At 67.8% G+C, this 21,720-nt stretch overlaps 2 protein-coding genes across 6 annotated transcripts in view; both read right to left on the reverse strand.

Moving 5' to 3' along the window:
* DLGAP3 (DLG associated protein 3) overlaps positions 1-21,720 on the reverse strand; it is a 34,618-nt gene that overhangs the window by 11,051 nt on the left and 1,847 nt on the right. For 4 of the 5 annotated variants that reach the window (XM_068917569.1, XM_068917568.1, XM_068917567.1 and 1 more), the window contains exon 2: positions 3,336-3,420. The gene's annotated coding sequence lies outside the window, so the exon portion shown is untranslated. Of the gene's footprint in view, positions 1-3,335; positions 3,421-16,618; positions 16,719-21,720 lie in introns of those variants that run through there. The other variant, XM_068917565.1, reaches the window with a different exon arrangement.
* On the reverse strand, positions 653-16,119 carry LOC138062064 (calphotin-like). The gene is made up of 3 exons (XM_068917837.1): positions 15,111-16,119; positions 3,336-3,420; positions 653-683 (listed from the first exon to the last, which is right to left on the reverse strand). The coding sequence occupies exons 1-3, from the start codon at positions 16,117-16,119 to the stop codon at positions 653-655; spliced, it is 1,125 nt and encodes a 374-aa protein (XP_068773938.1).

The raw sequence follows: 21,720 nt of genomic DNA on the forward strand, positions 1-21,720 counted from the left end.
GGGCGGGAAGAGCGCGCGCGGGGCAGCCCAACGCCTGCCCGCCGCTGGCTTTCGGTCTGCCTGCTCCGAAGCGTGCAGCACAAACCGCAGGAATTTCTAAGGAAAACAAAAAATCTTGCTACAAAACCATCAAAGCGCATACTTTGGCACCGGTGAGGGAGGACATTTTGACATCATCAGAAACTTGTTTTCTTCTCTGACACCAAATATTATGAAGTGTTTTTCCATTAGGAAAACGGTTCTGGCTGCGTTTTTCAGCCGTTTCGACTCACGGAGCTTCTAATGAGCTGGAATAGGGAGCGGGGGGGCCCGGCGGCTGCCCTGCGCTCTGATATCTCAATCCAGCCCGTCCTCCCCGCAGAGCTTCAATCACGGCACCCGAACGGCGCTCTTCCCCCGGAGCCTGCACAGGTATTTATAGAAACTACCTTGAAACCTCGGGAACCGAGCTGCTCTGCCATTCATCACAGCGCCCGCAGTCCTCCACTCACGGCAAGCTGAATAATAGCGAGAGCGGAACCGAGCAAAGAAAGTTAAGCTGCATCCAGGGCATTTTCATGCCGGCGAGGGCTGCGAGCGGGCTGCCAGGCTGCCGTCCCCGGGGTCTGGCACGTGCCCGAGCAGCGCGCTGGGATTGCCCACATGCCTCTCCTTACTCCGACTTAACCAATTCGTTCTGACACCTGCAAGGGGGCCGGATAAATCAGGGCTCTGCAGCACCGACTCTCCCGCCACCTTCTCCCGACGCTCCGCTCTCGCTCGCAGAGGCTCAGCCCTGCTCCCACAGCAGAAGCGCCTTTGCCTCAGCCGCCCCATGGGGTTGGAAAGCCAGCTTCAATAAGTCTGGTGGATTTGGGGGGGGGGGGAACCTGGGTGCACGTCCCCTCCGCCAGCCCACGGACCACGGCGCGGGGCCATGCAGGCGCTGCACCCGTTCGTCTTCGTGACAGTCCCTCCAAGACTCCGGCTTTGCTATGACTATAAATGAGCAAATTACTTATTCTCCAGCATAGCTTGGCTAATTAACAGGCATCATTAGTGGATCTCGTTATCATATTTAGCCAGGGTGCCTTGGGCAACCTGTCTCCGAGATGAGACGTGAGGAAAGGTAACCCGCGCTTGAGACCGGGTAATTGCAGGAGAGGTGGCTTTTCCCGGAGCCGGAGGAGCGGCCGGCAGCCGCGGGCGGCGAGGAGCCCCGGCGCGGCGGGGCTTGCACCAGGCCGCCGGTCGGGCGGCGAAACGGGGGGGCCTGGAAACGCGGGTCCCCACGCTGGGCAGGGACGCTCAGGGATGGAGGGGCCGGCGGCGGCTCGGGGCGCCGAGCGGGAGCGAGGTCTCGGCCGCCGGGGAGGCGCTGCCGAGGGACGGGGCCGCCGGCGGGATGCAAGCGCCCCGGGAACGCGTCTCCTCCGGCGAGCCTCTCCCGTCGCCCTTCTTCCCCGCTTCGGCCCTGCTCGCCTCCCTCCCGCCCGCGCCGACTCCTGCTCTGCCGGGCTCCCTAATCGCTGCGTCTTAAACGAAGCAAGCCGCAGCCTGTCAGCAAAACAAAAAACGCCTCTCCTCTCCCAGGAGGGCTGTTCGGGGACGCAGCCATCCCCCGGGAAGGGGCTGCCAGGCTCAGCCGTCCCCGCCGCGGGACACGGCGGGGCAGCGGCCCCGGTGGCTCCGGCAAAGGGACGTCGCCACCCGCGGGGACACGGACGGGCTCCCGCGCTCCCTGGAGCCGCCGGCATCGCCTCGCGCTAAGGGAGGGAAGCGCCAAACGGATCTAAATATTGCCACCGCGTCGGCAAGAACGAGTCAAAATAGCTGAGCAGCCCGTTATTATGAGTCGCGCCGGCTTTTGTGCTCAGGAATTGGAGGAATTAAACAAAGCAAGCGGAGCCTCCTGCAAGACCAAATTTCCTTTTGGGAAAAAAATCCCGCCGGCACCCCGGGCTCTGCGCGGGCGCCTTCGGGCTGCGCCGGGAGGATGCTCACGGCGAGGAGGCAGGAGCAGGTGACTCTGAAGCAGCAGGCAAAGCCGCTCTCCCCTCCCGTCTCCAGGCCCTGCGTTCCCAGGCGGGACATCCCCGGAGGAGGAGGAGGAGGAGACGAGGCAGAAGGCTCCTGAGCGGCGCGCGGGAAGGGGGAGGTGAGGGAGCCGCGGGAGCCGTCTGGAGCGCGGCTCCTCGGCAGACGGCCGCAGACAGCAGCCAGAAACGCGTCCCTCTAAAGCCAGCTCTCAACTCCGCAGCCCTCGAGGAGGGAATTCGTTTCAGCACATTGCAAACTCAAAAAAGGGGGAAAAAACCCAGCACGTCTGAATTCTGTGCCATTTAACACCAGGGTAATTACCACCATTGGGAACCTACCGCCCACACAATTATGTGCTAGGATAAACTGGAAGAGCATAATTACCATTACAAATAACTCACTTCTTGCCTTTATTGCATCCAAAGCCTGGAGAAACTCCCATCAGCAATTCCCCCATTGCCAACTTAGTTCTGACTTTTGCTTCCACCGCATTTCTCCCCACCGAGAGGGTCAGCAGAGGGAGGACGGGGGCCCATAACCCCTGGGCGCTCGGAAATCCAGCCCCACCACTTCATTTCCCACCGGGGCACTTGGCAGAGGCGGTTCTGCTTTTCGGCAGCCACGCGGTGCGATCTCTACCGCGTCGCGGGGCCGAGCCCGCGGCGGCCGAGCCGGCTTCGCCGCAGGGACCCGGTGCAGCCCCAGCGGGAGCCCAGCCTGGCCGGGGCGGGCAGGGGGGTTTCTAGCAGCTCGTTGGCTCCACACCTCTCTTGGTGCTGGGTTTGGGGTTTTCTTAACCCTTTCCTCATCACTGCATTGGGAACACAACGGTCAAATCCCCAGAGAGAGCATCACTGCTTGGGATGGAGGGGAGGGCTGTCCAGAAACCAAATGGCTTTCACCAAAACCTGGTTAAAACAGCCCAAAGCAGAGTCTTCCCTTCTGCCTGCGGTGCCCACATGTCCCCACGGCCCCCACGACACCCACAATCCCACCGAGCTTTCCCCAGAGCCGGAATAACTGGCCGGGAAGTGGCTGGGGCCACACAAACACCTCTGCAAGGTCTGAGTCCAGCAAGCCGCTCTTCCCTGCTGATGCACAACAAAACTACATTTTTTCCAAGGTTGTGGTGGCAAAGAGGGAGAGGCCAAGCCCCGAGGGCTCGGCGCATCCCAGCGTCAGGCGCTCGGGAGCTCGGGAGCGCTCCGGGGATGCCCGGCACCCCTTTCTTCCCAACCCGAAAGCCCATCATGAGCCAAGACCATCACCTGGAGATGCTTGCTCGGGGCCAGCTGAAGCCCAGCGCTCTCACTTACCGCCCAGCGCTCAGGAAAAGCCTGTCCTCATGGTCCCAGCCTCCGGCGGGCTCCTCCGCGGAGAGTCCTCCCTCGGCAGCAAGGTCTGGGGAGCAGCGACAGAGAGGGGGATGAAGCACAAGGAGGAAGAGGAAGAGCAGCAGTCACCAAAAATAGCCTGACCCAAATCCGGCTTTTTCTAACAGTCCATCTTTCCTGCCTCCGATGGAGATTTACCGCCCGCGGCCAGGGCAGGCGCGCGAGCGCTGGCGCCGGATACGGGCCGTTGCGGGAGCATCCCAGGGCAGTTACGGGAACGGTTCCCCGCTGCCGCCGGGCACGTGTTTCACCCGGTTAAGCCCCAAAACGATGCCCAGCCACACCGCCTTATGCAATACCCTGCCAGTGGGCGCTGGAGTCGGCCCAGCAGCCGCCTGGCCGTTGACTTTGATTTTCTCCAGATTGGGCCATATGCTCCACAAAGGCTCCTCCTGCCACCTCGGCTTTCCAGCACGAGCAAAGTGATTTTTTACAGCCGTTTGCCCGGCAGAGGCGCGCAGCGAGGACAGCGCGAGCCGAGTCCACTCTGCTTTGCAAATTAGTGACAAGTTTGCCAGCAAAGTTCCTGCTGGGGATCTTTATGGCTCGTGATGAAAGCGAGAGAGAACAAACACGCAGCTTGAGCTCCCGGCGCCGCGCGCGAGCTGGAGTCGGAAAAAAAACCGCTCTTCCCACTGACGAACTGAGCAAATTTGATCTACAGTCATCGGAAGAAAATAAATATGGAATACCGCCAGGTCATTTCCACTGTGCTTTTAATCTATTTACTTTTTTCAAACTAGTTGTAAGCGAGAAGAACTGTAGAAAGCAAACATTTTATTTTATTACTAATTACTCTGTTATTTTATTAGGCTGCATTAGTAAAATTTACTCAGCCTAAAAAAATAAAATAAAATAACGGGCTTAGTACGGATTCACCTAATTTAATACATAATTCTGCATCAAGTAATTATTTTCTTAAAAGTTGAATTAGCCAAAAGCAGCTCACGGATATTTCATTAGTTGTGTCAGGCAGGAAAGAGATAGTGTAATTAGTTAGAAGTTTGTCTTTCCTCTAAGTAATTACTTTAAAGGAGATGTGCAAAGAAAGCCCCGCTGGCTGCGCGGCGAGGGCCGATCCCTGCCGAGCCGTCCGGCGCCGGCTCCGAGAGCCGACCCGCGCCCCTCCAAGCGGCCTGCCGCTGCCCGGCCGGGGTCCCGCGCCCACCCTGCCCCGGCGGCGGCCGTTCCCGCGCGCAGCAACGGGCTCGTTCCCGTGCAGCCTTCGCGGCGCGGCAGCGATAACGGAGCAAGCGCCGGAGCGAACGGCGAGAAGGCAGGTCAGGAGCGTCCGTCCTCCCCCTTTACAACAGGACGCAACTCCAAAAAGGGAAACCAAAGCTCATCCAAGGTAACTTTTCTCTGCGCGCGGCGTTCCCCGCCTGCCGCGCGCTCCGGCGCGGGAGCCGCAGCCGAGCCGGGCGCACAAGGCCTCAGACCGGAGCGGGGGCAGCGCCGGCCCGATGCTCGGCCGCACCGGTCGGCCCCCGGCCCCTCCGGCCCCCGCGCCCCCTTCCCGCCGGCTCTCACCCGAAGCAGGGACGAGCCCCAAGAGCAGGAGAACTGGGACGCGCCGAATTAGCAGGATGCAAAGATCACAGCAAAGGCAGATGATATAATCAGGAAATCAAAGGCAATTACTGTTAACTAAACAAAAAATAGAGGGCTGTGGATGGGCCCAGAGCGGGAAAGGATTATGAGGGGCAGAGACCAACTAGAAGCAGCTATAAATAAGGGATGAGACAAGGCTTTAAAAAGTCACGAAGGACAAATACCAGCTGAAGAATTGCAAACGTGAGCAGAGCAAGGGGTATTTCTGGAGCCAGGGGAGAGGGGCCGGGCCGCATGGGGCACCGTGCTGGGCCCCCTGCCCCGCACAGCTGGACACCCCTGGCCCGCACAGCTGGACACCTCTGGCCCGCACAGCTGGACACCTCTGGAGCGCGGCGTCCCGGAGGCGGCTGCGGTCGGAGCCACCGCCACGGCCCCACCGCGGGGAGGGCTGCAGCGAGCCATGAGACTCTCTCCGGCACCAATTAGGAGAATTGGCTCCTCTGATTACCAGGAGGCAGGATGCGTTTCTGCTGACTCAGCAGCGATGCCGCTCGCCTCTTCCCAGACCCCTGGCCCGGCCACGCAGCCCCCTGCCCTCCCTCCTGCCGGAGCAGGGACGCTTCCCCGGCCCTAGAGCCGCCCCGAGAGGCCGCTCCGTTAAAATACATGCTGCAGCTCCAGCTCTCACCCCAAAGGTGCCATCCGCCCGGCCGGACCGCCAGCGTCGCGGCCCTCCTCCGACCGCGTCCCGCACGGGAGCTGCACCCAGGGCCCCTTCCCGGGTGACCCAGGTGCCGGCTCCGGCGGGAGCCGCCGGCCCTCCGGCCAGCCCGGGTCCCCGCTGCCGGGCAGCGCAGCCTCAACTATTCACGTTCGTTTGGTGCCATGAACGCCAGGAGCGGCGTTGCGGCTCCGCTCCCAGGGAACCGGCCTTTCCCGCTCTCCAGTCACGAGCAGGGACGGCACCGGCGGGTCGGTGCCGGCGGCCCGGCCCCCGCGGCACAGCGGGGCACCGGGGGCTCCGGCTGAGCCCAGTCCGCGGCACGGGGACCGCGATGGGGACGGGGAGGCTCCGCTTTCCCGCGGGAAGGGCGCCGCGCGCCCACCCCGCTCCTCGCAAGGGGACTCCGAGGACAGGTCGTTTGACGGGAGGGTTTATTAAGCACATGATTAACTTTGGCACCGGCACCGGTTCCGTGACAGCTCCTTCTCTTAGGGCTGGGGAGAGCGAGCGTGCGAGAGGTACTGCCTCTGCTGATGCAGCGGTTGGTGGGATGAAAAATCCTGCAATGCAGCACTGCTTCTTAATGAGCCATTTGTCTTTGAGTCTTCTTGACTCATTACCATGCCAGGAGAGGGATGGGAGTTGCCCCAAGTCCCCATCTGAGCAATTATTCCTCGAGCGGAGCGAGGAAATACTGCCACGACATGCCCCAGCTGCCAGGGATCCCGGCACGTCCGACAGCACCAGGACTCCCCACCGCCAGCCAGGCGCCTCCGGATGCCGTTCCCGGGAACGCTGCGCCAAGGGGGCCCGCGGATGCAGGGAACACCGCACACGGAGCACGCCGGAGCCTGGACGCCTGGGTCCCGCAGCCGGCGGCGGAGGCGATTCCCTCCAGTACGGCCGTGCTCCCGTCCCGTGGCCCGTTTGCACCGCGGGCAGGCGCGGGGCCGCCTGGAGCTCGCGCAGGCAGCGGCGGCACCGGGGATGCACCGTGCTCCAAGCCGCGCGCCATCAGGCCCGTCCCCACAGGGTCCCCCGCAGCCCCGGACACCAGCCGGGCAGCGAGCTGGGAGCAGCCCGGCTGCTGGCGCCTCCGGTTGTAAGCACAAGGCTCCGGCACCAGGCAGGGGAATACACGGCAAAGCCAAAGTTCTTCCAAAGCAGCAAACCCTGCAAAAACGGGGAGAGGATGGGGCTGGCGGTCCGGAGCCCCAGAGAAGCCGGCTGGGAAATAAAGCCGGCTGGCGGGAGCAAACCTCCTCCTGGGGGCGAGCACAGAGATGCAGCCGACGCTGCCGGGTCGCAGCCGGGCAGGCGAGGGCAGACGGCTCCGCGCACGCGGCCAGCTCGGGGGGCTCCAGGTGCCGGCCCCGGGCGCCTGCGTCGCAGCCCGGCGCTGCAGGCACAGACCCGTCCCGTCCCCACGGCACAGACCCCTCCAGCGCCAGTGCTGCCCGGGGCTCCTCAGCATCCGGAGCGACACTCCGGGAGATGCTTGGCCAAAAGAACTGGGACACCAGGAGACATCCGGGTCTGTAGGAGCCAGGACACGGTGTGGGATGGAGCCGAACGCCCCCGGAGCCAGGGGACCTGCAGGCGAGAGCCGCAGGGCAGGCACGTCCTCCTGCCCGGGCTCGGAGACTCCGCTCACGCTCCTTCCCCAAGAGCCAACACGTCACTTGTTATCAGCAAGGGAAGAGATGAAGGAGTTACCCTGGGGTTGGCTCCATGAGGCCAGTGCCACACGGGGCTGAGACCGTCACATCGAGGCAGGAGGGACACAGCCACCCCGGCGTCCCCCGGGGCAGCGCCTCCTCGCTCCCTCCCTTCCCAGGACGGTCCAGCGTCCCGACGCTCCCAGGAGAGGGCAAAGTTGCTTTTCCAGCCGCGAAAAAGCAGGACCTCAGGTCCTCCTCGAGCAAAGACGGCAGCTCCTGCGAGGCCCCAGGTTCACGCAGCGAACCCCATCACCCCCTCCCCAGCACCCGGCTCGCCCCAGGAGCCTCCGTCTCCGCTCGGCCCCGCATCGTCGGCCACCCCGGCACGGGTGACGGCTGCAGCCACTGGGGACCCACTGCCTGCAACCAGCCGCTCGCTGCTGTGCTGCATCTCCTAGGGGTGCAGCAGCCTTCGGCTGGGTGGCCATGGGGACCAGGATGGGGCCATGGGGACCAGGATGGGGCCACGGGGACCAGACGGGGCCACGGGGACCAGACGGGGCCACCTCCCAGCCTCTTGCGCTGCTCCCACCCCGGCATGGGCTCCCACGCCGCTGATTGATGAGACAAGCCTCAAGGCTGCGAACCTCCACGTGATGGATTAACATACGCCAACGGCACAAGTGTCCTTAGGGCGTCAGGATGAGTGAGTAACTAGGGCACGGGCGGCTGCGGAGCAGGGGCGGCCACGCGCCCGGGCAGCGACGCGCGGCGTGCCAGCAGCCTCCCCAACCATCAGCATCCCGCCTCTCCATCGCTCACCGCCCGGCCGCAGCCTCCCCTCCGCCGGCAGGGCTGGCACGGCCGCCCCTCGGCCCGGGCTGAGGCCCTTCGCTCACCCCCGCGTGTTTCTGGTCGAGAGCAACTCATGTCAATGTAAGTCGACTGGGAGCAAACTAAAGCCAGACAAAGCCTGGTTCGAATAGCGTCCGCATACCCTTCAGCATCTTTCGGAGGGGGTCAGACCAGAGCCGGGTTTCGAGGCTAACCCGGAGCAGGACCAGCCTTCGGCTGCAGCCGCACAAACCTCTGGCTGAAGCAGGGGGCTCCCGGCGGGCTGCACGGCCGGGCCCTGCTGCCCCGGGAACTCACCCCCGCCCTAACCGGAGCCGGCTCCCGCGGGGAAGACTCCAACATCGACTCAACTTCGACCCCAGCAGAGAATTGCGAGCGCGGGGGAAGGAAGCGCTGGCGAAGCCCGATCCCACACCCGCAGCGGTGTCAATCAGCACCCCGATTACCGGCCGACAGCGAGCACCAGGAGGAGCAGCCCTGCCCTCCAGGCATCCCCACCGCGGGGATGCCCAAAACCTTAAGGGTTCGGCGCAGACAAAACCTCTCCGCTCTCTGGGCTGAGAGCAGCAGAGCTCGGTGCACCCAGCTGGGCTGGGCTTTGCAGTCCAGTTTGGCCACCCCAAGCAGGGAGGTGCCAGTTTTCGCCGATGCTGGGGGAAGTTTGCAGGCTCCCAAGAGGCACCGAGCGGCTGCTCTCGCCAGGCCAGCGCAGCCCCGGGTCCCCACAGGCGGCACGGCACGGCACGGCATGGTGCGGGTCTGCAGGACCCCGACAGAGGCGCAGCCGCCCCGCACCGAGCCCCATGCCAGCTGGCGCCGCTGCTGGGAGCGCCGACACGTGCCTCATCGCCGGTTATTCCCGCGGACGGATTCCTCCCGACGGATGCGCTGAACATCTGTGCCAGCTGCCCGCGGTGCTGGGAGCAGCAGTCACGTTCCCCCGCCGCCAGCCGGGTGCAAGGCGAGGGCGGCAGCTGGCCCCGCGCGCCCTCCCGCTCCCCGCACAGCGGGGTGGCAGCACCCGGCCCGGCCAGCAGACGCGCTCAGAGGGGTGAAGCCCGCTTTGCCCCCGCGCTGCCGGGGCGGGCGGAGGAGCTGGGCTGCCCGAGCCCTCCCCGAGGGCAGGCTGGGCAGCGCCGGCGTGCCGCGACCCGGCTCGCCTCCCCCCCGGCAGGCCGGCACCGTGCCCAGCACCGCTCCCCAGCCCCCGCCGGGCACTTTCCCAGCGGCGACGGCAGGGTGGCCGCTCGCCGGGCGGCAGCAGGTCCCCAGCTCCCAGCAGGGCCCTGCCAAGCCCCTGCCCCTGCTGCCTTGCAGGGGGAGCCGCGGCTGCTCTCCTCCGCCCTCCTCCTCCTCCCTCTCCGTGGCACGCGCGAGCGGCTCGGCTGGCCGCCGGTGCCCAGCGCGGGCCCTGCACGCCGGGCGGGCTGCAGGCGGGCGGCGGCGCAGACGGGTGCACACACCCACGCGAGCGGCCCACGCGCGCGGGTCCAGCCGAGCATGCACGCACGGGGCGCAGCGCGTCCCTGCGCCTGGGAAGGGCGTCGAGGAGGACGCAAGCATCGGAGAGCCGGGGGCAGCGGCTCGGCGGGCAGGGAGGACGCCCGGGGAACGGGACGCGGGAGCCAACGCCAGACCAACGCGCTGAATATGCACCCCGGGGGCCCAGGGCAAGGGGAAGGGACGAGCGGGGGCATCTCCCCCCGAGCCGCGCTCGTGCTGGGCCCCGGCTCTCGCAAGTCACATCCACAGCAGCCCCGCGTCCCCATGCGCAGCCCCACTGGCTCCCTGCTCACGTGGGAGACCATCACCCTGGCGTCCCGCTCCCACCTTGCCCGGCTCCCGGGGCAGAGCCTCTCCCAAAGCTGACGGCTCTCACCCCAACCGCACGCTCCAGACTCGGCGCCGCGTGCCCGGCCGGGAGCCGCCGGGAACACTGCTCAGCTACGTCCCAAAGCGGGGTTGAACCTTCCCACAAACCCGCCCCGGCTCCGACTCCCCAGACAGGCCTGGCTCAGCCCGGCGGAGCCGGAGGAGCCGGCCGGGATCGCTGCCGCCGGCCGGGCAGGATCAACCCTGCCCTCCCCACCCGCTCCCGCCGCCTTTGCCGCGCCACCCTCCACGTCTGCATCGCCCCTCGCTCTGTTAACAACACACCAACGCGCTGAGACCGCTTAAAAAGCCACTTATCTCGCCAGCCACATGGTGTAATGACTTAAGCTGGGGATCGTTTCAAAGCTGCTTTCGCGAGCTGCCGGCGCCCCGGCTCCGGTGAGCCCGGGCGGACCGGCGGTGCTCCCCAGCGAGGCCCTTGCGGGAAGCGGGTCGCGGCAGGGGAACGGGGCGGGTGCCGAGAGCCCTTCGTCCCCGCGCGCCGCCGCCGGCGCCGCAGGGATGCTCCAGGCACAGGCGCCCAGCGCCTGCGGCTCCCCCGGGGCAGGGGCCGGGCCAGCGGGGCCCCGCGAGCGGGAGCCGGCGCGAGGAGCGGCCACGCTGCCTTCCTAACCGATGGGCTTAATTTGCAAAGCTGCTGAGAGCCTAAATATTTAAATACGTAATTCTGCACAAGGCGCTCGCCGCCAGCGCCGAAGCGCGCCGGCGGGGCAGAACCAGGCTCCGGGCAGCAGCGGCACGGCGCGTCCTCGGCTCCCGCGGCCCCCGGTGCCGCCAGCGCGTCGGCAGCCCAGCGTGGCCCGGCGCCCGCGCGCGTCCTCGACGCCCCAGGCCGCGCGCGGGGGTCCCGCTCCGCCGCCGGCGTCCGAAGCGCCGCCCGGCCCCGGCGGAGACGCACGGTGCGGGACGCGACGCGACGCTCCTCCGGGCAGCAAAGGCCCCCGCGCAGATTACAGTGCCGACGGTCCTGCTGCACGAGCTTAGAGATAAGAGAGATTTGTAGGATTTACCAGCAATACAAATTGAATATTTAATTTTAGCTGCAAGGGGGCAAGCCGGGGCTCAGCACCCGCCGCCCGCGGGCCTCCCTGCCCCCTGGGAAACCACTTCCCAGCCCTCCCAGGAGAGAAACGCTGCCGGGAGCGCGAGCAGGCGCCGGGGGCTCCCCCGCCCCAGCTGCCCCCCGTCCCACCACGGCTACCCGGCCCCCTCGGGCCCCCTCGGGACCGTCCCCTGCCAGCCTGGGCACGCGTGCCCGCACGGCGCCGGCTCAGGACAGCGCGGACGCCCCGCACGGGGGGCAGCACGGCCGGATGGCACCGGCCGCCCGGCTGCAGCATCGTCCCGCCGCAGGGGAGCGAAGCCCGGGGGGCGCCGGCGGGGCCGCCGGACCCCAGCAGGGTGCCGGGCACCCGGCGTTCCCGGGGCAGGGGTCGGGAGCTGAATCCCCCCGCCGCAGCGGCGGCGCGCTGCCGCACGGCTGCGGGTCCCGCCGCCCCGACGCGGGCATCGCCGCTGGGGGAGGACGGCGGAAGATGCAGGAGGGAGGCGAGAGGCTACCGGCATTGTCTGGAAAGTAGGTCGTGCGCTGAGCAAAGAGATATTTATATCAAAGCTCGTTCCCCCGCAGAAGGCGGAGAGCGGGGCGCAGGCGGCACCATGAACCTGTCCCGGGGCGCCCAGCCCCTCCGCCCACCCCTGCCCCGGCCGGGCTCCCGCGGCCCCCCGCCCCACGCTGCCGCACCAGCGGGCGCCCCGGCCGCCCCGTCTCTGCGGCTGCAAATTACAGGCGTCGAATCATCCCGAGTGGGAGGGGAGCCGCGGCTCCCATCTCGCGCCCGGCTCCGCGCAGCCTCGCTCATCCCTGTACTGAGCTTCCGCCAGGTCTCAGCCCGGTCACCACCCCTGGCAAACCGCCCTGGCGCCGGCGGGACGAGGGGGCCGCGGGCTCGGGGCGGCCGGCGAGGCCCCGGCAGCCGGGAGCGGGGTGGCGGCGGGGGGCTTCGATCCGCCCGGCCGGCGCGGGAGCAAGTTCATTTCCCGTAATAGCTGTGTCGGCTGAATTTACAGCCTCACTTTGAGTTATTAATAATAATGGCCTCACGCTGAAGTAGAGCTTTTCATCTGCCTCCAAGCCCTTTCCAAAGGACATCCGCACCATTATCACCGTTTTATTACCGTTTTAGCAGGCAGGAAAGTGAGACGGAAGGAGCGGAAGTGCGGAGCCCGCCGCCGCGGAGCGGGTCCCCCTGCCGGGTCCGGGGCCGCCAGCGAGTACCGGCCACTTCCCTCCCTCCCCTGCTGCCGCCGCGCCGCGAAACCGTGCCGCAGGTGGCACCGCGCGCCCGGCCCGGCCGGGGCCGCCGCGGAGGAGCCGCGCTGATTTACGCCGGCGGCCCGCCGGGGCCCCGCCGCTCGCACAAATCCCCTCCAGACGGCGATAAAACATGTCACCTCGTCGGCGATCTGCAGCGCGCCCGACTGCGTGAAAAGCGCAGGGGCAGGGAGGGAGGCCGGGCTGCTCCAGCGGCGGCGCAGATGAACGCGGGTCTTACGCGGCGGGGCGCTGGGGTGAGGGGCTCCGGCGAGAGCGGGGCTGGCGCCGCCGCAGCGGGGGCTCCCCGCCGCCCGCCCCCTCCACCCGCAGATTTATTCCCCTGTAACAGCGCTTGGAGCTGAAGTTATTTTTTGTTTACTAGCAACAAGGTGTTGTAAATACGTCGTTCCCAGTAATTATAGAGTCTAGGTGCACACCTTAATCTCCATAAAATATCAGATGCTGCAATTTGCCTGATTTAGTGAGATTGGAGGCTGGTAAAGGCGCCGAGGTAAGCGGCAAATCTGGGAGGGGGGAACGACCGCAAAGGCGCCCGCGGCCCGGCGGTGCCCACGCGCCCCCGGCCCGCCGCCCCATCGCTTCCCCGGCAGCCTCTGCCGCTTCACGCCGCCATGGCCGTTGAGGGCAAACGGAGCTTTTTGTACAGTTTACCTCATCAGGACTCCAAAAGCTGAGAGCCGCCTCTCCAGCGGTGAGGCCGGGGGGCACAGTGTGTGCGCGGCGTGTGCATGGCGTGTGCATGGCGCGTGCATGCTGCGTGTGCATGGCGCGTGCATGCTGCGTGCATGGCGTGTGCATGCTGCATGCATGCTGCGTGCATGGCATGTACATGGTGCGTGCATGCTGTGTGCATGGCATGTGCATGGCGCGTGCATGGCGTGTGCATGCTGCATGCATGCTGTGTGCATGGCATGTACATGGTGCGTGCATGCTGTGTGCATGGCATGTGCATGGCGCGTGCATGGCGTGTGCATGCTGCGTGCATGCTGTGTGCATGGCATGTACATGGTGCGTGCATGCTGTGTGCATGGCATGTGCATGGCGCGTGCATGGCGTGTGCATGCTGTGTGCATGGCATGTACATGGTGCGTGCATGCTGTGTGCATGGCATGTGCATGGCGCGTGCATGGCGTGTGCATGCTGCGTGCATGCTGTGTGCATGGCATGTACATGGTGCGTGCATGCTGTGTGCATGGCATGTGCATGGCGCGTGCATGGCGTGTGCATGCTGCGTGCATGGCGCGTGCATGGCATGTACATGGTGCGTGCATGCTGTGTGCATGGCATGTGCATGGCGCGTGCATGGCGTGTGCATGCTGCGTGCATGCTGCGTGCATGCTGCGTGCATGGCAGCACCGGTCACACCACAGACAAGCCGGGGTGCCGGGAGCCGGCACGCAGGGAGCCGCGCGCCCCACTGCCCTGCCATCACCCCCACCACGGCCCTGCCCGGGCAGCGGCACCTGGACACGGGCGCCAGCGCGGGCCCAGGTGTCCGGGCGAGGATGCCCACCCCCGTGGCGAGGGGGGACCAGCCTGGGAAGCAGAAGGCTCATCTGCTAACGAGCACCGCCGTTACCACAGCAACCTTAAAGGCGCCTAGAGCTTCCGCCTCCCTAACGAAGCAGCGTCGACGTCTTTCCCAGAGGGACCCGCAGCCCCGTCCCGCCGCCCCGTCCCGCTGCCCGTCACCCTGGCCTCGGGCCATGGCGGCCCCTGGGAGCCCTGCGCCGGCGGGGGCCCGGCGCTCGCCCGCTGCCCCGGCCCGCCGGCCTCGCTGAGGGGTGCACGCCGGCCCCGCGGCACGGCGCCCCGAACGGCGCCGGGAGCCGCCACTGACCTACAGCCGTCAGCCTGACGGCTTAATTAACTTCCCTCTTCCCCGGGCTGCTATCAGAGGGAATAAGACATCACCTGAGACTGTTAATTGGGCTAATTATTCCAGTTTCAGATTTGTGAATAATTAGTTACTGTTGTCTCCAGCCTTCCTTCCGCCTCGCCTTTTTTTTTTTCTTTCTTTCTTTTTTTTTTAAGGCCAGGCGACTTCGGGGCTCACGGAAGGAGCCGGGCGCGAGGCCCAAGGGCTCTCCGGCGCCCTCGCTCCCCTTGGGGCGCCCGAAACGCCGGGGCCTCGGGGCAGGGCCGGCCGCGGGCAGCGCTCGTGCCAGGCAGCGGCGCCGGCCCCGTCACCGCCGCGTTTCCCGCGGGCGCGAGCTGCCCCCGGGGTTTGCCGTTCGGTCGGCGCCGCTCGGGCCGGCGGCGGGGGCACCGGCCGCCTCCTTCCGAGGAACGCCACGCTTTCTCGCAGCCTCGTCCCCCGCTACGAAGAGCCCTCGTGAGGCCGTGCCAGCCCGCACGCGGCCCCTGATGCTGCTCGCTCGCGAAGGGGCGCTGAGCTGCCCCGTCCGCAGCCGCGGCGCACCGCGGGCCGGTGGCGGGGCCGGGGCCGAGCGCGCCCTCCCCGCCGCCCGGGGCCAGGCCCCGCGGGGACACGGCGGCCGTTTGGCGGGGCCGGGCTGGGGGAGCCAGTCCCAGCGGGAGCCGGGGGGTCCCGGGGTCCCGGAGCCGCCTGCCGCCCGTCCGCAGCCCACCAGGAGCCTCGGGGAGGGCGGCCGGCGGGGCCGGTACGTAGGGACAAGCCACAGCTTTCCGGGTGCTGCACGGGGCGGCACGTCCGGTGCAGGCGGCGCCGCTCAGCACCGCGGACAGCTCCCGGCGCCCCGCCGCGGCCACCGCCGCGCCCACCAGGGCCACCGCCACCACCATGGCCACCACGGCCACCGCCACCGACAGGGCCACCGCCACTGCCACGGCCACCGCCACCGCTGCGGCCACCAGGGCCACCGCCACCACCATGGCCACCACGGCCACCGCCACGACCACCGCCACCAACAGGGCCACCGCCACAGCCACCGCCACGGCCACCAGGGCCACCGCCACGACCACCAGGGCCACCGACACCGCCACAGCCACGGCCACCAGGGCCACCGCCACCACCATGGCCACCACAGCCACTGCCACGACCACCGCCACCGACAGGGCCACCGCCACCGCCACGACCACCAGGGCCACCACCACCAGCACGGCCACCGCCACCAACACAGCTACCACCACCAACACAGCCATGGCCACCAACACAGCCACGGCCACCAACACTGCCACAGGCACCGGCGTGGCCACCACTAGGGCCACCACCACGGCCACCAGGGCCACCGACACGGCCACCAGGGCCACCGCCACCGACACAGCCACGGCCACTGCCACCAACACAGCCACGGCCACCAGGGCCACTGCCACCGCCACGGCCACCGCCACAGCCACCGGCGTGGCCACCACCAGGGCCACCGCCACAGCCACCAACACTGCCACAGCCACCACCATGGCCACCACCAGGGCTACGGCCACCACCACCACTACCACCACAGCCACCAACACCCCCACAGCCACCACTGTGGCCACCACCAGGGCCACCACCACAGCCATGGCCACAGACACCAACACCACCACCACGGCCACCACCGTGGCCACCACCAGGGCCACGCTCAGCACCAGCCGCAGACGCCTGCCCGCTGTCAGCGGCGCGGCAGCCTCAGGCCGCTGTGCCGGGAGGAGCCGGGCGGCCTTGGAGGGCGCAGGGGAGACACGGCCGAGAGCCCTCGCTCCCTGCCGCGCTGGCAGCATCCCGGGGCGCGCTCGCTGGGCAAGAGAACCCAGCCCGCGGGGAGGCATGGCACCAGCCCGGGGACAGCGGGCTCAGGGCAGGGCTCTGTTACTTCCCTCCCCCTGCCTCAGTTTCCCCTGCAGGAAAATGCGCAGCAAGGCGGGGAGGCAGAGGTGCCGAGACGGCGCAGGAGCAGCCCACCGGGACGCGCTGGCAGGCGAACGCACGCCGCCCCCACGCCGCGCGGGCGCCGACCGCAGCGCCAGGCCGCCGGCACGGCCGCTGCTCCGGGCGCGCGTCAAACCCTGCCGCCTGGGCACCGCCGAGCCGGCAGCGGAGCCTCCCCCGCGCGCGGCCCCCCGGCAGCCGGAGCCGCTTCCTTCCAGCGCCCCCGCCGAGCCCGCGGCGCCCCCGCGGCCAGCCCAGCTGCCGCCCAGCACGAAGGGGAGCTCTGCGCCGAAAGCGCTGCCCAGGCGCCCCGGAGGGTCCCCGCAGCGCCCAGCCCCGCGCCCCGCTCACCCTGCCCCGCGGCCCAGCGGCTCGCCCGCGCTCCGCGCCAGCCGACGAGCAGAAGCGGCGCGCCGGCCGAATCCGCTTTCCTCCTGCGGCGTCCCTGCGGGCTGCCCACGGCGCGCGGAGCCGGCCGGGGAGGAGGGACGGGCTGCGCGGGAGGGGAGTCCCCCGGGGGGGCCGCGCGGCTGCCGGCGGCTCCTGCGCGCGCGGGCTGCCACCGGCGCTGTGCGCCCGGCGAGGGGCGGCCGCGGAGCCAGGCGCACACGCGCACACGCAGACACTCCCACGCGCTCGCACAGGCACTCTCCGGACGCCCCCGCGCAGAGCCGAGCATCCCCGGGCACATGGGACTGCACATGCCGAGCAACACCTGCGCACCGCCGCGCGCAGCCGCGCACCCCCGCTGCTCCCGCACCGCCGCACACGCATGCACCCCCGCATGCAGCCATGTACACCCGCTGCTCCCGCACCGCTGCACACCCTGCATGCACATGCACCCCTGCACGCAGCCATGCACACCCACTGCTTCCACACCGCCGCACACCCCACACGCACATGCACCCCCGCATGCACATGTGCACCCGCTGCTCCCACACCGCCGCACACCCTGCATGCACATGCATGCACCCCCATGCGCAGCCATGCACCCCCGCTGCTCCCGCACCGCCGCTCACCCTGCTTGCACATGCATGCACCCCCATGTGCAGCCATGCACCCCCGCTGCTCCCACACCGCCGCACACCCTGCATGCACATGCATGCACCCCCATGTGCAGCCATGCACCCCCGCTGCTCCCACACCGCCGCACACCCTGCATGCACATGCATGCACCCCCATGCGCAGCCATGCACCCCCGCTGCTCCCGCACCGCCGCTCACCCTGCTTGCACATGCATGCACCCCCATGTGCAGCCATGCACCCCCGCTGCTCCTGCACCGCCGCTCACCCTGCTTGCACATGCATGCACCCCCACACGCAGCCACACACAGCCAGTACTCCCACACCGCCACTCACCCATGCACCCCCGCATGCAGCCACACACCCCTGCTGCTCCCACACCGCCGCACACCCTGCATGCACATGCATGCACCCCTGCACGCAACCATGCACACCTGCTGCTCCCACACCGCCACACACGCCGCACGCACACGCAGCCCCACATGCAGCCATGCAACCCTGCTGCTCCCACACCGCCACACACCCTGCACACGCATGCAGCCCCACACGCAGCCACACACACCTGCTGCTCCTGCACCACTGCACACCCTGCACGCACATGCACCCCCGCATGCAGCTGCGCACACCCGCTCTTCCCGCACCACCGCACACCCCACACACGCATATAGCCCCGCACGCAGCCACGCACACCCGCTGCTCCCACATCGCTGCACACCCTGCACGTAGCCACACTTGCCCCACTGCTCCTGCATTACCCCAGCCCCCCAGGCCCCTCGCACCCCACAGGCGCCTGCATGCAGCCCCCAGCCCCCCCGGCCGGGCCCTGGCACTCGCTCACGCGGCTCCCCCCGCCACGCACGTGCAGCCACGCGCTGCGAATCCCCCAGGGGCAGGGCAGCAGCTCCCCTCCGCGGCGCGCTGGGCCGCCCCTGCGCTCCCACCGCCCGGCAGAAGGGGCCCAGGGGAGCTCAGAGCAGAAGCCTGTTTCGATAAGAAGCGCCGAGCCCTTTCCCGTAACCTGCAGCACGGAGGCAGCGGAGGGGGACGCGCTCCGCCCCACGGGGCCCCGCGGGCTCGAGGGCAGCACGACTCGCTCTTCGCCGGCGGTACCCCGGGCGGGAGGGCAGACCCCCCGGCGGCCCCTGGCGACGGGCAGTGCCCCCGCCGAGCCAGGCAGCCCTGCTAACAGCCACTTCAGCATCTCCACTCGGGGCGTCTCGGTGCCCCCGGCCCCGCCGCGGCCCCTCCAGCCCCTCGGCAGGACGGAGATGCGCCCAGGGCCGGCCCCGGCAGGGCCCCTCGCCGACGGGCGCCCCGGCACGCGCACCCGCGACTCGGGTACCTGCAGCTTCGGCGGCGCGCCGGCTCCCGGGCGGCCCCCCCCCCCCCACGGCCAGGCTGCTCGCCGAGCTCGGCTCTGCCCACCGCACGCTCCAGCCCATTCCCAGCCCAAACGCCTCCAGGCCGGGGAGAAAGGAGCACGGACGGAGAGGCCGGCTCGCCCAGCGTCGCCTGACTCCAGAAGCTGCTGTTTTAAGGCCAAACAGACCCTCAGTGAAATGGCGAGAGCTGGCAACCACGTTGCAAACATCTGCTCTTCCAACAGCATCATGATTCACAGGTTATTAATTGGGGCTTGGCAGCGCCGGGAAGTGTTTGTATCCACTGGCTTCGTTCTCAGCCACAACTCGCTGCCGAAGAGGTTTCGGGCCCGGAGAAGGAGCCCAAACAGGCTCTGCCTCCGACCACGGCGGAGCCAGGCCGGGTGCGGGGTGGGACCGGTGCCGCCGGCCGTCGGAGCCCGGCCTGCTCCGCGCGACGGGCTCGGCGCCCAGGTGGGGAGCAAAACTCCCCCCAGGCGCGGCTGGAAACAGGCGGCGGCCGCACCAGCAGGCGCAGGGGAATCGCACCCGCGGCAGCGGGAGAACGGCACCCCGGCACCCCTTTCCCCCCGCGCCGCTGCAGGGGGGGTGCCCGCTTTGGCTCCCGCACCAGCCACTTTTGGCAGGATTTTTGGATGCTGTTGATGTGTTCTTGCAAGTTCCCTGCTACAAACACTACTTTGTTTTTGTAGGGTCTCCCAGCTGTTATTGCAAGCACTTCTGAGCTATCAGCTCTCCAGGGCATGGGCATATGCTGTTATCGAGGCTTAAAGAGAGAGCTGCAGAACAGCACTCTGCTTGGGCAGCATCAGACAAAGGCTTTGAAAAGCCTCCTCCAAAGAGAGCCAAGAGAAATATGAATTCAGAAGCTGATTAGAAACCATGTCATGGCTCGTTCCAACTCCAGCATTTGGGGAGGAGTGAGATGGAGGGGGGAACAGGGGGGAAAAAAAGTGAAAAGTCTAATTAGGATTTAGGGAAGGTTTTAGAGGAGCCAAAACGGAGGGATGCTGGAGCACATCTGCTCGCCGGGCGGGGGCCACGGGCCATGCTGCACCCCGAGCCCACCCGATCCCGGGCGAACGTGGAAAGTACAAATTAATTCTCCTTAATCTGATGGGCACTGGCTCTCCTGCCACGTGCTGCAGCCGCAGCTTGCGGGGAGCCGACATGCAGCCCGGCCTCCCTCGCCGCCCCGCTGTCTCACGCGCGGGCGCCGAGGCCCCCGGACGGCTGTGCCTCGTCCTGCCATCACGGCTGGGCCCCGGGAAGCGGATGGGGAGGCGGCGGCACAGCCTGGAGCGGGGCGAGAGGCCGGGAGCAGCCGGGCCCTCGCTGCAGGGAGCCCCGCACTCGGAAGGGGCTCGCGCCAGCCCCGCCGGGGAGGAGGGCGAGCGCAGGGCACGGGGCTCAGAGCCCGGCCCCCTCCCGGGCGCCCCGCGGAGCCACCACCTTGCAGAGGAGCCCGCGTGCACCGCGGGGAGCAAGGGCAGAGCCCGGCGGGAGGCGCCGCCTCGCTCCGTCCCCTCCAGGCCGGGGCCCGGCGGGCTCCCCCGGCCGCGGTGCGCAGGGACGATTGCCCAGGGCGGTTTGCAGCCCGCGCGCCACCTCCGAGCAGGACTGCCCGTGACCTTGCAGCGCAGCCGTCTCGGGAGGCCGTTCATCACCTGCAAGCGCAGCGCTGCAGCCGGGCACCGCCGCGGCTCTCGCAGAGGGACGGCCGCGCTGCAGGCACCCCGGCGGCGCGGCACCGCGAGCCGGAGGCAGCCACAAGCCCGACGGCACGGAGCACCCGGGCACCGCGAGTTTTATCCCCGGAGACCACCCCAGGCGGGGGATGCTCGGAGCAGAGCGACGCAGGGTTCGTGGGAGCCTCTCTGCACGTGCCTTCGGCTGCGTCCCACGCACCCTGCACCGCTCTCGGGGAGCGGGGCTTTCCTCATCCCTGCGTTGAGGGATGCAGTTAACCGCCTCCATCCCTCTCCCTGGGAAACGCTCCCCCGCGCCCATCCCCTGCCGAACACGCTTCCCGGCCCCAGAGGCACCGGTCCTCCCTTCCCGCATCCCGCCAGCCCGGGGCCCGGCGCTTAACCACCGCAGGCGGCAGAAAGAAAAGAAGAAAGCGTGATATTGCAGCAAGGCAAAGGGCCGGGGGCAGCGACGGAGCTGCGCCAGCCCGCCCCGCGCGGGGACCTGCCCCGGGGCTGGGGGCCTTTCCGCGCGTCCCCATCGCTGTCGGCACGGCTGCGCCAGCAGCAGCCGGGTGGCTATTCTTAGCTCCCAGCTCTGCGTTCTTCCAGGCGACGGCACAGCATATTACTATTATTACTCGTTGCCAACGTCTTGGAGCAGGCAGCCAGGATCGTGGTGGGGTTTCCACACCCCTGGTGACCTGTCATTCGGTCCCTGCCTGGGTTTGGTCTTCAACAGGCTATTTTGGGAAATCCAATTTTATGGCCAGAAGGAGCACAAGCCACACATTCAGCTCCGGAGCTGAATCCAGACTCGTCGCCTTGTTCCAATCTGGATTTTTGTCTTGTCTATGATGAAAATAAGGGCCAAAAGTCGCCTTTTGCTCCAGATCCAAATTTCTGGCTCCTTTAGATCCAGGCTTTCAGTTCAGCTTATTCAGAGACAAGCCGTTTGCAAAACCTGGATCCGGAGCCCGAGTCCCCAGCTGTAGGAGCACCATCGTGGGCTCAAAAGCCAAGCGCGGGGCCTGATCCTGCCCTCCTGGGCAGGCAGAGCCTCGGGGGTCTGCATATGCTCTGCCGCGAGGTCTCGGCCCAGCTCCCCGCTCTGAGCTCGCACTGGGGAGACTGGCAGAGCCCCCCGCGCGCCCGGCGGGGAAGGACGCCCCCAGGCTGGCCAACGCCACCGCTCCCGACCCCCCTCCGCAGGCAATTTCAATTTTTTGCACAAAAGCAGCTTTTGCCTCGAGACCACCACCAGCTAAGAGGGGCGGGTGCTGCCAGCGGCGTGTCTTCGGAGCCGAACTCTTCCAGCCCCGGTCCCGCGGCCCAGTGCGGCTCCCGTTCTGGCCGCTCG

This window comes from Struthio camelus, chromosome 23 (genome assembly GCF_040807025.1).
Source record: "Struthio camelus isolate bStrCam1 chromosome 23, bStrCam1.hap1, whole genome shotgun sequence".
Taxonomy (NCBI): Eukaryota; Metazoa; Chordata; class Aves; order Struthioniformes; family Struthionidae; genus Struthio; species Struthio camelus.